At 40.6% G+C, this 14,675-nt stretch overlaps 2 protein-coding genes and 1 pseudogene across 2 annotated transcripts; 1 reads left to right on the forward strand and 2 right to left on the reverse strand.

The window, feature by feature from the left end:
• LOC119578454 lies at positions 1-5,556 on the reverse strand. The gene is made up of 8 exons (XM_037926034.1): positions 5,467-5,556; positions 5,194-5,358; positions 4,976-5,110; positions 4,729-4,870; positions 2,051-2,055; positions 1,066-1,100; positions 341-396; positions 1-50 (listed from the first exon to the last, which is right to left on the reverse strand). Exons 1-8 carry the CDS (start codon positions 5,473-5,475, stop codon positions 1-3), a joined length of 597 nt encoding a protein of 198 aa, XP_037781962.1. The 5' UTR covers positions 5,476-5,556.
• Positions 5,557-5,561: 5 nt separating this feature from the next.
• On the reverse strand, positions 5,562-6,749 carry LOC119578754. Its single transcript, XM_037926370.1, has 7 exons — positions 6,665-6,749; positions 6,508-6,580; positions 6,252-6,427; positions 6,052-6,167; positions 5,871-5,975; positions 5,655-5,787; positions 5,562-5,582 (listed from the first exon to the last, which is right to left on the reverse strand). The coding sequence occupies exons 1-6, from the start codon at positions 6,675-6,677 to the stop codon at positions 5,656-5,658; spliced, it is 615 nt and encodes a 204-aa protein (XP_037782298.1). The 5' UTR covers positions 6,678-6,749; the 3' UTR covers positions 5,562-5,582; position 5,655.
• Positions 6,750-12,574: 5,825 nt separating this feature from the next.
• The window catches only part of LOC119578455, an 8,863-nt pseudogene continuing 6,762 nt past the window's right edge, over positions 12,575-14,675 (forward strand).

Consider the following 14,675-nt stretch of genomic DNA (forward strand, 5'->3'; position numbering starts at 1 on the left):
CTATTTGAAAGCAGTGCGGTTTCCGAAAGAGCCCCCAAACTCTCGATCAGCTAGAAAAGCGGACAGTCTTTTTCAAGGGGCCATTCCCAAAAAAAGATTTTTTTTATTTCAGTTTTTTTAGATTAAAAAAGCCTCGCCATGACAGGGTGATATGGCCTACTCAGAAATCTAGTTTGGATTAGGGGAAACTTCCCTTTTTTTATTAAAATTTCATTTCGACAGACTTTTGTGAAAATTTATTTCTGACAATATCATTTTTTCGGACATTTTTGTCAGGAAAACTGTCCCAAAAGGGAAAGTTTGTCACCAACTTTATTTCTAGTAGTTTAATGACACTTACCAGCCCCTGCTCGGAATTTTAAATACTCACTGTACGTGTGATTGTGCTTTGGGGCACTGCAATAATGCAAAATTCTTAGAAAATCGCACCCAAATTGGCATTGAATATGTTCAACGGGGGGCCTCCATGGGGTTTTAAGTTTTCCATTAGAAAGAGTTTTGGGGTAATTTTTTCAGTGGGGGAAAGCCGAAACATCAGGCTAACTCTTAGACAACCACCCAAATACCTTTTCAAATTCGGGCAAAATTTTTTTAGGCTACTTTTTGAGAGACTCTTGGAAAGCCCAATTGGTCAGAAAAAAATGCAAAAAGCAAAATTTTATTAAAGTGCTTTTCTGAAATAAAGGGGGGAACTGTTTTTTGCTAATGGTATTGTTACGGCGACCGCCTCGCTAATGGTATTGTTACGCCGACCGCCTCGTCTCTCTGCTACCAACACAAGGCAGGCTGGAGACGGTGCTATTAAAGGGGTCTGAACACTAAAACAGCTCCAAGAGGCACCGAGCACCTTTAGCGTTCAAAACCACGAGGGGAAACGCCAAATGGGGAGGCGGGGACGAAATAAACACAAAAGACAGTCTTTCCTTTTTTACACAATTTTTTACCCCTACACTTTTCATAGGACAATAAGGGGGAAACCGCAAGCACACTGCCGTACAGCTTATAACAGGACCCACAAAGTTTATCAGGTCACAAGGGCAACAGAGGGCTTCACAGGAGCAGCACCCAAAACTTTCCCGGGTTGTTCCCCCGCTCCTCCGCTCACACCCGCTGCGTCAGTTTGCCCCCGGGCCCTTCTTTAACACATGCCCAGGTCATCCTTTTCATGTACACATGTTTTCCCCACAGAGACAAAGACCCACGGCTAGCAGTTATAAAACCCTGATTTGGTTAAAATAATTATGGGCAAACGTGTATGGTTCGGCATCGAGAACAAGTTTGAAAGGTTTGGATGCTGTGCGAATGCCTTTTTTTGTGCGTGTCTTTGGGGCCCCGAAGTGCCCTCGTATCGAGGTCTTTAGGGGGAGCAGGAGTACCTCCCCTCCGACTCGACTTTGGCCAGTTAACTTGAGCTTCCGCCAAAAATGGCTCGAGACCCGAGCCCCCAAGGCAATAGTGGGATTAGGCCCCTTTTTCCCCGAACCCCCACGACCTCGTCGGAAAGTCGGGATAGATCTTACCATCGATACCCCGGTTGTCAAATTTGAGCCATGGGAAACCCCCCTTTTTTTACATGGGAAACCTGGCTTCCACAGCCAAGCCTGGCCCGGAGGTGGAGGGACGCCCCGAGGTTTAGAGAGATCCTTATAAAACATCCCTTTTTTTCATATATATACCGACGGCCCCAAACAGAAGAGTGTGTGGGTGCGGATGTAGGTCGACTGAATGTGAATCAAGTTCAGACTGCCGAATCATAATCGATCTTTCTGAATTTTTGCCATTGATAAAGCCATTGATTTTGCACTTCGACGACCCACTATTTTACGTTTTTTTTTTTAGATTCATTAAATTTCCCTTAAAACCATTAAAACTTAGAAAAACCCCCAAAAAAAGAACTTCTGGGAATTTCGTAAACTACATGGTGCCAAAAAAATCAACAAGCTTTAAAGGGGTACCAGGGAATGACAGGCTACAAATTACCTGGCAATGATGATCGGGCTTTGATAGTTATCAGATCTCAGGTTGTTTTGTCTTATAAAAACAAAAAAACATCTCCTGTGGCAAAGTGGTGGGGCAAAACCCCAATCAAACAAAAAAAAATAGAACTGACGATAATAAAATCCCACAGGAAAGAGAAAGGGGGGTGGTGGGTTTGGGCCCCCTTGGGTCAAAAGCACAAGCCTTACCCACCGCACTCCCTATATTTAAAAAAAAAAATTCCATGATGCCCCCAGTGCACCACCACCCTTACCATAGACCATATCCTCACAATATGCCCCAACTACAATAATAGAAACCAAATAAAAAATTATTTAAGAAAAGATTAACAACAAATCTATTTATCAAATGATGAAAAAATCAGTAATCACTTTTCTAAGGGAGACAAAACTTTATAACCTTATATAGTTTGATTAGAATAGGATCCATTGGCTTAACCTTGCCCACATGCTGCTGGTTGATAGCCAAGAAATCCAAGAAAGGACAGCTGACAAACATTGAAAAGGGGGCAGGGCTGTCAATTCAGTAATGCCCTCTGCTTTTCCAGTAGCCTAGAGTAACTGGTAAGGAGTCGTTGGGAAAGTCTGACTAATAGGTTAAGACACCCAAGTATTCAATTTAGAAAAGAAATTGATTGCAAATTTTTAAAATAAAACCGATTACAATAGGGTTTTAATTTTTCCCTTTAAATACAATACCTAAAACTGAAAGGGTTTTATCGCATTCAGTAAAATTTAAAACAATCAAGGAAAATTTCCTTTGCTTCTAGAAAGTGTCTTGATTTCCCCCAATAAAGTGCATGCCGAAGGGACACACGAGACCAAGTTTAATTGGAGACATTTGCTAGGAAAGCAAAGTATAGGTATCCATCGGTTATTTGTTTCAGTACTGATGACTGTTAGTGTCCTGACTTGTCAAAATACATTTGCATATCTATAAGTTGGTATTCAAGTGGGACAATGTTGCTGTACGAGTTAGATATGAGCTATCAAAAGTGTTAAGACAGCTATGGGAGGGGCATCAAGGAATATAGAGGCATCAGTGTTCAGAGCCATGGTCAAAGAGGCAGGATCGGAAACCCGAGAAAAGTAAAGTTATTCATTTAAAAATGTGACCATCACAGCATTTTCCTTGGCAGATTTTGAATTTTTTGGATTTTGGGAGAAGTTTTAAATCATTTATAGGAATTAGGGGGAGTGGGGGTTTGGAGGGCCAAAACCTCGGGTAAGCATTTTTTCCTTTTTGGTCATACAAAGTCCTTTTTGGGCATACAATGTCCTTTTGGTCATACAATGCCTTTTGGTCATACAATGTCCTTTTGGGCTACTTTCCTTTTTTGGTCAACAATGTCCTTTTGTCATAAAAGTCCTTTTTGGTCATCAATTCCCCTTTTTGGTCATACAATTCCTTTTTTGGTCATCAATGTCCTTTTGGTATACAATGCCCTTTTTTTTGCAAAAATGCCCTTTTTGGGCAACAATGTCCTTTTTGGTCAACAATGTCCTTTTTGGTCATACAATGCCCTTTTTTTGGTATACAATGTCCTTTTTGGCATACAATTTTTTTTGGTCATACATGTCCTTTTTGGTATACATTCCTTTTTGGTCATACAATGTCCTTTTTTGGTCATACAATGTCCTTTTTGGTCATACAATGTCCACTACATCTTGGTCCTTTATGCTCAAGAATCACTTTCTTCCATCTTCAAATCCCTGTGAAGATAGGTATTTGGGCCAATAGGAATAGTTACTAATCATGAAATTGCATTAGCCAATTAAAAATACTTAATGGGGGGGAGTTGTACTTAAAAAGGGGCTTCCATCTCAAAATTGACAAAAAAAAAAATCGGTCAGCAAGATGAATGTACATTTGTCAAGAGGGCAGCACCTTTCCCTAGATAGTGATGCCTTTTAAAAAAATAGGTAGTGGGGAAGGTAGGGTGTTAAAAAGGGTTTAAGAAAATGGGGTAGAAATATGTAGTCAAAGCAAAAAAAATTTGGATATTAACAAAGTTGCTCCCGTTCCTGGAAACGCTACTGGCAGTGAAGTTCTTGCCTTAAAATTGGGGCAGGTTTTTTAGGGGAAACCCCCACTTAAAAGCTAGCTAGTTCACTCCCAAAGGGGAAGACAATTTTGGGAATTAAAGTAGGGTTTAGAGACGTTACACTTAGACCATCTGGGGGGAAGAGCCTAGGCTTGCCCTAGGTCAGGCAGGGTATTTAGAAACCCAGCCCCTTCGACTTTCCCCAAAATTTTTGGAGGTAGTGTTTTGAGGACTAGTTCAGGGGGTTTTAAATTCAATAAGTTGAAATTTTCAAAAAAAAAGTTTTCCCCTTATCTTTTGGGCCTCATACCTCAATTGAAACCCAAAGGCTGGGGGCCCTCCAAGTGAAAAATTTTCTCCCTTTCTTTCCAGTTTAGGGAGTTACCCTTTCTTTGCCCTGTACCCTGTATGCTTCCCCTTGGGGTTAAAGGGTTAAGGTTATAAAAACCTGGGGGATAGCCCCCAAAGTTCTAGGTTTAATCTGAGCTAGATTACTTTCTCAATATCCCCCCACCTTATCAAGGTGGTAATTCTAAGGCATTTTTAACCAGTTAGTTCTCTAGTTGCCTTGGGTTGCATGGGACCAAGCTCAAACCAGGGACAAATGAGTGTGTAGCATTTTTTGGTAAATTAAACACCAAAAGAGAGTTCTAATTAAATATATTTTAAAAGATTAAAACTAAGGCCTGTAGACTGCTTCATAAGCTCTTGCTTTCCACCTAGCTGTCCACCTTCAACATCATTGCCAGCGTACAGAAGGAAGGTGGTATTCTGGCCCGTATGGTAGAATGGGAATGAGAAGGGTTTCCGTGCAGGTACAGTTTTTACCTGTGGTAAAAAAAAAAGTTTGTTAAAGTAAATAAAAGTTACTTTAAATTATCCAGTTGGTTCTAAAATTGGATTAGGCAAGTACAGAGTTTGAGGAGCTCTTACCATCCTTTCGTACACGAACTGCATTCCCTTCAAAACATACACATGAACACCATGCTCAGTCTGGATGAAGAGACCCACATCATACTTGGTCAATTCTCCAAAGTTACTTGCCAAAGCACCAGGCACCTTCAAGGTCTGAAAGAGGTCACCACATTATTATAGAGTGGCCAACTTTAAGTTGGGGGGGGAAAAAAAAAAAAAAAAGCGTTACTACTTGCCTGCATTTTCTCCATCTCCACAGAACCAGATTTATCCTTAATGGTGAATATGTCAACACTCCCTGTAGCAATAGGGGAGGAGCTGTGAGTCACTGCTACATATGCTTCATTCTTGCCAGCCAGGGCATCAAGGTGTGAAGCCTTTTGTAGGTCATGGTTGAACTCCTAGGGGGGGGGGGGAGTATAGGGAAAAATTAGTTTTCTCTCCTAGCACAAGGAGATAAGGAGCCACAAGCTATAATGTGTAGGGGTTATGGCCAAGACCATGCTTACCAGAGCCATAGCGTTTGTACCCGCATCATATTTTAAAAATCTTCAAATTGAGGAAGAGCTGAAGGAATCATCTTCCAGCACAACCAGGTAAGTTTTCCCAAGGTAAATGCTGCTGCTGAAATTTTCCAGTACATTACTCTCCATCTGGCGTATAGATATACCTTACCCTTCAAGGTTACCCTTCTCACCTCAACTGCAAAGACTAGTTCCCAGGTAGTTCAGTAGCCTGTATCCTGTTGGTGCAGTTCCACAAATCACAGCAGAGGAGGTTTCATGATCAATCACTGCCAAGCAGTCCTTACCATTATGCAAGTGGAATGCCTGAAGTGGATAAAGATCAGGTTAAAACTACCTTAGACAGACCCAAGATTTAATCTTGGTAACTAGAGGGAATCCTGACCTACCACTAGGTCTCTGCATTGTATGGTACTGAAGGATACAACAGTTTCGACTGGACTAATGGAGAAGATGTGGCCATAGGAGGTTCCTTGGCCCAGCTCATCTGAAATCTATACAAGACAAGACATAAAAATCCAGTCTCTTAGTTTCCATTCACTGTAGGGTGGGGCTAGAGTAATGCCATACCTGTTGGTAGGTTGATGAAGCTGTATATGGGAAAGTTACAAGCGAGTTGCCACATACAGCCAAGTGATTGCTTCCCAAGCCAGCAGCTACAGTTGCTTTAGGAACACTAATACTGCCTGAAACCAGAGCCATGTTATAGTGTGGTGTGACATGGGTAGTATTTCTGCACTACCATACTAGACTAAAAGTAGACTACACACTTGTGGGTGGGAAAGCCGACAACACATCCAAATGTTCCTTCTCTTCACAGAGGTCCTTTAGTTCATCAGCTAAGGATCTTCTTCCAAGCTCAGGCCCATATATCTGGACACTTGTATCATCCCAGTTCAGGCCAACAAAAGCATCAACAGAGTTGTGTCCCAAGGGATTTGACAACCTATGAATAGTTGGAAATTAAAGACATGGCTTGTGTAATAAAAAGGTCAAATAAACCAAGAGTACAACACTTTTACTTACGTGACTGGTTGTAGCTTGTACAGTTTTTCCTGGAACCTTGTTTCATAGAAGTACCAGAGGTCAGTTGGCCTTTCTGTGGATATTTGTTGGTTTTTAAACTGCACTCGCTAGACCTAGTAAAGGGCTAGGCTTAAAATTTCTTCAAGTGTCCACTTACCCTCAAGTACCATATTTGAGTCTTTTTGAAGCTGTGATGGCCTCTTCTAGAAGATCTCCCATATTATCAAGGGTTGGTTTACCATTTAAATACCAATAGAGGTCTGTCAAGTTGTAACCATTTACAAGGTGGTTTTCAAGAGTCAGCTTGAAAATGTTGGAGATGCTGCAAAGGTTTATTCTGCTGTAATGGTACCCTTTTTTCCCATAAACACGAACCTGTGGGAGTCTTTTTATGCTTAATTTTATCCCTTATAATCTTTTTGGAGAGAAAAAAAAAATAAAGTACCAAACCGTATCTTCATACAGCTTACAAGATTTTGATCGATTAATTCTTGCCGGACCTAAAGGGGTTCGCTAACAAAGTACCTTGTCTTGTCCAGGTACAGATCAGTAAAAAAAAGCCAGTAATTTTGTGCCCCAGTGGTAGGAGATGTATTACTTTTAAACCTGTAAACCATAAAACGTACCCCCAATGAGGGGGGGAAATTCCAATCAGCTTTCCCTTTTAATTTTGACGGGAACTGATCCCTTATCCACCTGGTGGTTTACTCGGGTTTTTCAAGGGTAACCCTTTGAAGGTAGTAATTTCCACTAACAGGGCTTTGTAATGCCACGTATTATGTAGTACAGCAGATTCTTCAAATGCCGAACATCAACCCCCTTAAATAAAAAATAAGTTAGTCAAGGGAAACATTTTGTTTAGTTTTTTTAAAAATAAAACAAGCCTTACCTGAAAAGTGCTACACTGCCAGGCCCAAGTTCCTTTTTTGGGTCATTTTGTTTTTGAAAGCTTTTTCAGCAGTTATTTCGCACTCTTACCTACTGACAAATTTGGTCTTCACATCCAGTCCTTGAGGGTTCCATCAAGAGCCCAGACCCTGAAAGTTTTAAAAAGTGAATGGGAAAATCTCCTCCCCCCCAGGAAATTTTCTCCCCCCACAAACAAAAGTTCCCTGTTATTTGGATTCTGGGGAAGGTTTTGCCCCAGAAATGGCCCGCATCTTGTCTGTCCTCAGGATTCTTCAAGCTAAAACTAAAAGAAAATTTTAATGAGCCTTTTAAAAACCACCCAAAAAAAATGAAATGAAAAAGCAATCTTAATGCAGTTTTACCACTCCGAATCCTGTAGAGGTTTTGTTACAGTGTTGCTTGCAAGCAGAAGCTTCAAGGTACAGATTCCAAGATGCATTTTCCCCTTTTTGTTCTTTAAAAGTGTTCTTCTACTTTTCTGAAAGGGTAGAAAAAGTTTTCACCTTTTTATCAAGCCCAGAAAAGCAAGGGCCCTTTTTAGGTTGCCAGTTCCAAAATTTCTTAACTTGGTCAGTTGAAAAAAAGACTTCCCTTTATTATGTGTGTGCATTCCCAGTGATTTGGCAATCGATGTCCTTTACATAATACGTTTTTATCCATGTCCTCAGCCAAAACACACTGGCAAGGGGTTTCCCACTTTCTCATTGTTGAAGGAGTTGCTGATAGCAAAGTTTTTTGAACACGCATTACCTGCAGTAATAAAAATTTTTACCCAGTTCTTAAAGAAAAGTTTGCCGAGAGATTAAGCAAGTTTACCTAGTTTCTACAAGGTCTCCATGCCCTTTCCTTCTGCATGAAAGAGCTAAGAATTGGCTCTTTAAAAGCACAGGGGTTCTCACCCCCCCTTTTAGGAACAATGAAAGCATTTACAGCAATACTTTTTTTAATGTGTAGGGGTTTTGTAAACTTCTTCCTGCAGAACCGAAAAAAACAGATCATGTCCAAAAAAAAAAAAAAAAGATAAAACCGTCAGATAAAAAAAAAGTGCTCACAACCAACCCTTTGGGGTTTTGGGGAAGACTGCAAGGCCTGCTCATGAAGTCCCAGCCTTGGATATTTCCCATCCAAGGTAAATTGGAGAAAGATCCACCTCAACTGGAAAAAAGAAGGGATGCTTTTTCAAAAGGCCAAGCTCTGTACCTCCCCCCTGTCCATTCAAAAGGTTTCCTACACCAGGGAGTTGCTTCCCAAAAATGTTTCAAATTTTAAAGGGGGCTGTCATCAATCTTTAATCTTTGGATGCAAGCGACCAATATCTTTTATCTAGTATGTTCCTTGGAAGGTACAGCGATCTCAACATTGGCAAAGAGTTCACTCCATTTGGGGTTGGGGGGCCCCTTTCATTTAGAACCCAAGCAGGTATCCCTTGTTTGAACCCATCAAAGTTCTGAGAACAGGAGAAGGGTTGGGAAAGGAAAAAAAAAAAAAAGGTATTTAGTATTTTAAAACCCCCACCCCCCCCACACTCACCACTCATTTTCGAAGGAAGAGTACAACCGAAACCGAGCCCAAATGTTAAAAAACCAGAAATGGTCCCCGGGTTGTATCCTTGACAAAAATTCCTTCAAAGGCGAAAGGTCCGTTTTTTCAGCATTTTGTGTACTATTTAACCATGCCTAAAACCAACTCCGGTTTTTGACACTGAAATTTAATATTAAACTTACCCCCTTCTGCCAGGAAATTTGGGGGCACTTGCATCAAAAAAAAGTAATACTTCCCAGATTTCCTCAGGGGTAAAAAAAAATTTTCTTGATCATACCCCCTCAATGTCCCAAAAGTTACCCACATAACAGCCCCAAAGCAATGTTGAAGAGTTATTTAAACCTCTGTGAAAGTCTTCTGGCCTGAAAATGGCTTTCAAATTAAATATGCCCATCCAGCTTTCACATCCAACTAGGAGTGACCAAGTTTTGCCAAAAAGATTTGAAGGAAGTTTAAAAACCAAACTAAAAAGTTGAAAAAAAGTGTTTTAGTTTACTGAAGAGTAAGGCTCTTGTCACCCCCCTTGACAAGTAGACTATTTATGCACTAGGAATTAGGAAATATAGAATTTAACCCATAAATTTTTAGGGTTTTTTGTGGTTATGACATGTTCTCCACAACACCCATTGTAGCTTTTTGCAAGTCAGCAAAATTTTTACCCTTTTTAAGCCACTTCCCTCTCACGGTTTCAGTTGCTTTAAGAGCGACGACACTATAAAAGTTAAAACACCAATGGTATTTGGCCGCTAATTCAGGCCCCATTCACATCTGTGACGCTTTGAAAGTCTTGTAAAATGTTCTGTGCAACCCCTTCTGAGTACTACATCAGTTGAAAATTTGGGCAAGGTCATAACCCGACACCCCTGCGTCACATCATCACGCACCCCTGGATGGAAAGACCATAGAATAAAAGGGAAAAAAATTTTCCATTAAAACCTGGTTTTTAATCAAAAGTACTTACCATATCCGAAAAAAGGTTTTTGGAGAAAAAAGGGTTTTGGGTCAAATCAAGAGTACTTTCCTCCTTTCCAACCCCGTAATGGTAGAGAAACAGTAAAAGCCCCAAAAATCGTTAAGCAAGCAATACTTTGTCAAGAGGGACAACGTTTTACACGGGTTGCAGCCTTTAAAGGGTTTTTTTAAAGGGTTTTTACCTGGACGGGTTTTTTAAAAGGGGTCAGAGCAGTTTTCAAGTTTGTGGCAGTGAGGGAATGCTGTTTGATCTTCCCAAATACAACACAGGGACTTACATAGTAACATTAAGTTTTTTTCGAAGATCACCGACCCGTCACAGCTCTTCAGGGGGGGGGGGGGGAGGGTTAAAAGTTTTTGGTGCCATAAAAAAACAAAATACAATTTTGATGCACCCCTACAACCATAAGATTTTTCAAAAAATGTTCTGAAGCCCTGTGCAGGAACCCAAAAGATAACCGCCCTAGTTTGGGCACAGTAGAGTCTTTTGTGTGAGATGGTGAAGTTTCTTTGACAGGTTGCATCTTTGTTAAGAAGGGGAAATTTCCCCAACTCCTCCCACTGCTGGAAAAAAAATACCCCAAGTAAGATAAGAGGCCCCCTTTTTGAGCATTAATTTTTCCTTTTAGGCCATGTAAGTTACTTTGCCTCACATCGTTTTATGGCATTTGTTATTTGAATACTCTGACCCGAGAAAAGGTCGAAAGGGGGGGAACAGAGACGCCCCGTTTCATCCTTCAGAATCCCTATTGGTACTAGAACACCATTCAGATTGAAACCCCAAACTCCTTTAACCCCCTCCAGGTCCCAAAACACTAGGAGTCCTGAAAAAAGGGTGAACAAGTTCGTAAATCCCCACCCAATTTGAATTTTTTTTTTTTTTTTTTCAATTGCCAAAATACCTAACAATTTGGGGTTGTTGTTGTGTGGAGGAGGCAGGGGGCTTTAACATCTACGGGGTTTAAAGGGGGCGTCATGCTTTCCACAGTATCTATGTTGGGCGCTATTAATCCACCTTTTCCCAGCGTCCTGAGGGTAAAAAAGAGTTAAAAATTGTTTTTTTTAACAGTGGTCATTTAAAAGACCCCAAAAAAAATTACCTTCCCTTTCAAAGTAGGGGTGGTTCCATTCACAATGAGAGATGTACAAAATATCGAAGTTTCTCCCTTTTGACATTGGTAGTACTTTTTAGTGTACTATCAGCCCCATTACTTTCCAGTCCTTTTACATTTTGTTCACCAAGGTCGTAGAAGGTAAATCGTCCACATAAAGCATCGATAAAAAAAGCAGAATCGGCACTTTAAAAATTTCTACCCAAAGAATTTTTGGGGATCCAAAAATTTTAAAGTATAATTATAAAATGACAATATACAATTTTTTTTACTGTCCCAGGACTTGCAGGTTATCAACCAGAACCTTGTCAAAAGCAACATTGCAGTTATGGTGGGGTCGGTGGGGGGTTTACCAGTCATTCATGGGAAATAAAGCGTATTATCACCCTTTGACGTTTTCTACAATTGCTAGAGCACCTCCTCCCACTGCTATTCAGCAAAGGGTTGGGTTTGAGCTTCACTTTTGTTTTGTTCAATAGGGCAACACCCGTCAAAAGAGGCACAACACCATTGACCGAAAAGAATCTTTTTTATTAATTACAAGTATTTACCCCATTTTTTTGGGGCTCATTTTGGGGAAAGATGCTTACCGGTCTCCCTTTTAGAGAGTAACTGTATGGAAACAACCCTGGGTACTGCATGTAGAAACCAGGTGAGCAAAGTGAAGTCCTTTGACAAGAAAAAGAAGTCAGGATGGCCCACTGATATTTAAAATTTGCACACTACATTTCAAAACATGTTTAAACCCAAGTCGGGGTTGTTAATGGATCTGGATTGGGACGGTGTTGGCAACTCCGCAAGCCAACTTCGAGACCCTTTCCGGTCTAAATTAGCGCCTTGGTTGCATAAATTTGTAGCCCCACTGCCATGGACGTTTGGGAGAGGATCTGAAATAGATGTATCAATAGCATACCTAAACCCCCGAAAGTGAAGTACTTGCTTTTGGTAAAAAAAACCCACTGGAACCCCCACTGCTATGCCATTTTCACAGTTCTTAAATTTTTCATTTCCCGAAACCCCCCGACCCTGCAGAAGAGTCAGGTCCACGATTGTACGGTTTTCGTGAAAGATGGTTTTCGGTGGTTTTGGGGGCCTGTTGTAATCCAAAAAAATTTTGTGACAACCCATTTCCCTTTCGTCTTGTAGGAGCACCTTCAGCAGAGCTTGTGGTAGGTCTGTAGGGAAGCTTCTTTAAATACAACCCAAATTATGGAAAATTGGTTTTTAGAGTTTTTTTACCTGTTTTTAAAAGACAATCTTCCCCCAAGGGGATTCTGGTATGTAAACCGGGTAAGAAAAGTGTCGGGGTTTAGCCTGGCTTGTCGCATCAGAAGAGTGCCTTTTTAAGGGTTTGGGCAGGTTGCAATCCATCCCCATTCTACTCCCGGGGAAAAAAAGAAATTTGGGGATTTTTAAGTCTGTTTTTACCAGTACAAAATTAACCCACACTTGCTAGATTTAGACTTACTGGAGCCGAAAGGGTATATTTTCCTGACGAAGCGCCCCCCCATTGTTTTGGTAGAAGGTACCCGATGCGCTATTCACAACCCCCAGCAGCATTTCCCCAGCTCCCTGGAGAAGGGCTTAATTCTAGCCGCTTAAAGCAAAGGGGACTTTCCTCAAATGTAGGATCCCCCAGGGTGGCGCAGAAATTTCAAGCCTCCTACCTTGTAAGTTACCCACGGGTAGCCCCTTTGGGGTTGGAATGATGGAAAAGGGCAGAATTTCTCGCTGGCTTCACTACATAGATGACCGAGTCTATGTTGTATTTTTTCCCCCACCGGGAACCCAAGGGGGTTTTAGAAGGCTTTTTTTGGCCGGGTCACACTGTTTTGTAACCCTTTTCTTATTTACTGCATAAAAGGCTATTTTCATTAGAAAATGCTAAGAATGCTCCGTTTTCTTTCCATTTGAAAAGTGGAAAGCAGCCCAGCCCCTAGCAGCACTTCCGGATGCTTTGGGAAAGGCCTCATTCGGATAAGGACGTCGTAATGAAGATTCACTTCTATCTCCATTGCGAATGGTCAAGATCAGCCAAGTGTTCTTTTTGCTAAAACCCTTTTTAAAACAACCCCCCCCCCCCAACAAAAAAAAGAGTCCTTTTATCCCAAGGTTGCCATGACAAATCCTGTCATGATCGAAGGCCCCTAGGTAGCGCACTTTTTGTAAAGAATGGGCAGTGTCTGTTGTCGTATTTAGTGTAATCCCTTTTCAATTTAAAGCAGTCTGAAGAAAGCAAGCCAAGATAGTCCCTTTAATTTTTGAGTAGAATTTTAAGCTCAATTAAAATTTAGAAAATTAAGTTTCCTTACTTAAATTTGGTAGATTTCACTGATATTCTACAGTTTTTAAATTTTGTATTAAACGAATTCGCGAAAGCAATAAATCGCCATTTATTTTCCCCTGTAAAAAAAAAAAAAAAAAATAAATTTTTTTAGTTTTCCCCCCTACACTAAAGGGTTTAAAATTTCCATACTTACCATGTAGATAATTTTACCCGCTCGTTTTTGGAAAGGGTTCAAAATTTTAACCTAAGGCCGTTACTCCAAGTTATTAAAGCCCCGCGCCCACTAAAAATTAAATACAAAGAACTCAAAACGTTTTTACACGAAATTTGTAACTTAAGCGAATAGAGTAAGTCTTCCCTTATCTCCATCACAAGTTTCTGCAAAAAACCATTTGATAAAACTTGGCTTTCCATTACTGGCACGCATTTTTGAAGCGTTTTTTCTTGTTATCGTGTTTGCTAAAAATGTGTCAGTCTCTAAAGAAAGAAAAACCCAGGTTTGACGATTATCGAATTCGAAGAAGCAAGACTTTTTAAAAAAAAGAAAAAAATTTTATTACCACAAAAAGGTAATAACGGCGATTCCGTACCGTATGTAGTACCCAGAAAAAACTGTTCCGGTTCGAATATCGTCTGGAGTTGATCCCAGAAGGAGCACTAAAAAAATAGTCAGGAAGAACTTTGGGTTTTAAGGTCAGTAAAAACCAAAAACCTGGGAAAAAAAGAATGGTCAAATTAGCTTTCAAAACTGATTCACCCAAAGCTCACTTTAATTAAAAATTTTAGCCCCATCTTCAGCAAAAAAAAGTCCCTTCATATCTGGGGTGACCCTCCTCCAGACTCCCGTTTTCTATACGCGTTAAAGTTTTTATTTTGTGGTGCCAGGGGTGAGGAGTTTCGTCGGAATCTATAAAGTCGATCCCTAAAATCGATGACTTTTTTACCCACTTTAAAGCCCCCCCCCCCCCCCAAACATTTTTAAGGAAAAATTTATGTATTAAATATTATAAAAGTCACCTGTTTTTCTCCTTTTTAAAGCCCAGTTAGGTGTTAGGCTGGACCACAAGCGGCCAAGGACCCCCGTTTCTTGATCAGTAATTTCGGGAAAGGGTCAGATTGGGTTCCCTTTCCTCCCCACTCCCTCGTGGGATTTGCTATATCTGGAATTATGAATTTCGGGAAAATCAAACCTATTCTTTCTATCTCGGGAAAAAAAGGGAAAAGTGTGAATTTTATGAATATCTTCCCAAGCGAAACGTCACAAACGGGGCCCAAAAGAATAATTCCCGGGAAATGAACCCCTTTTTGCGTTTTGTTTTGCGGCAAAATTTTCCCAAAACGCGGAT

This window comes from Penaeus monodon, chromosome 11 (assembly GCF_015228065.2).
Source record: "Penaeus monodon isolate SGIC_2016 chromosome 11, NSTDA_Pmon_1, whole genome shotgun sequence".
NCBI lineage: Eukaryota > Metazoa > Arthropoda > Malacostraca > Decapoda > Penaeidae > Penaeus > Penaeus monodon.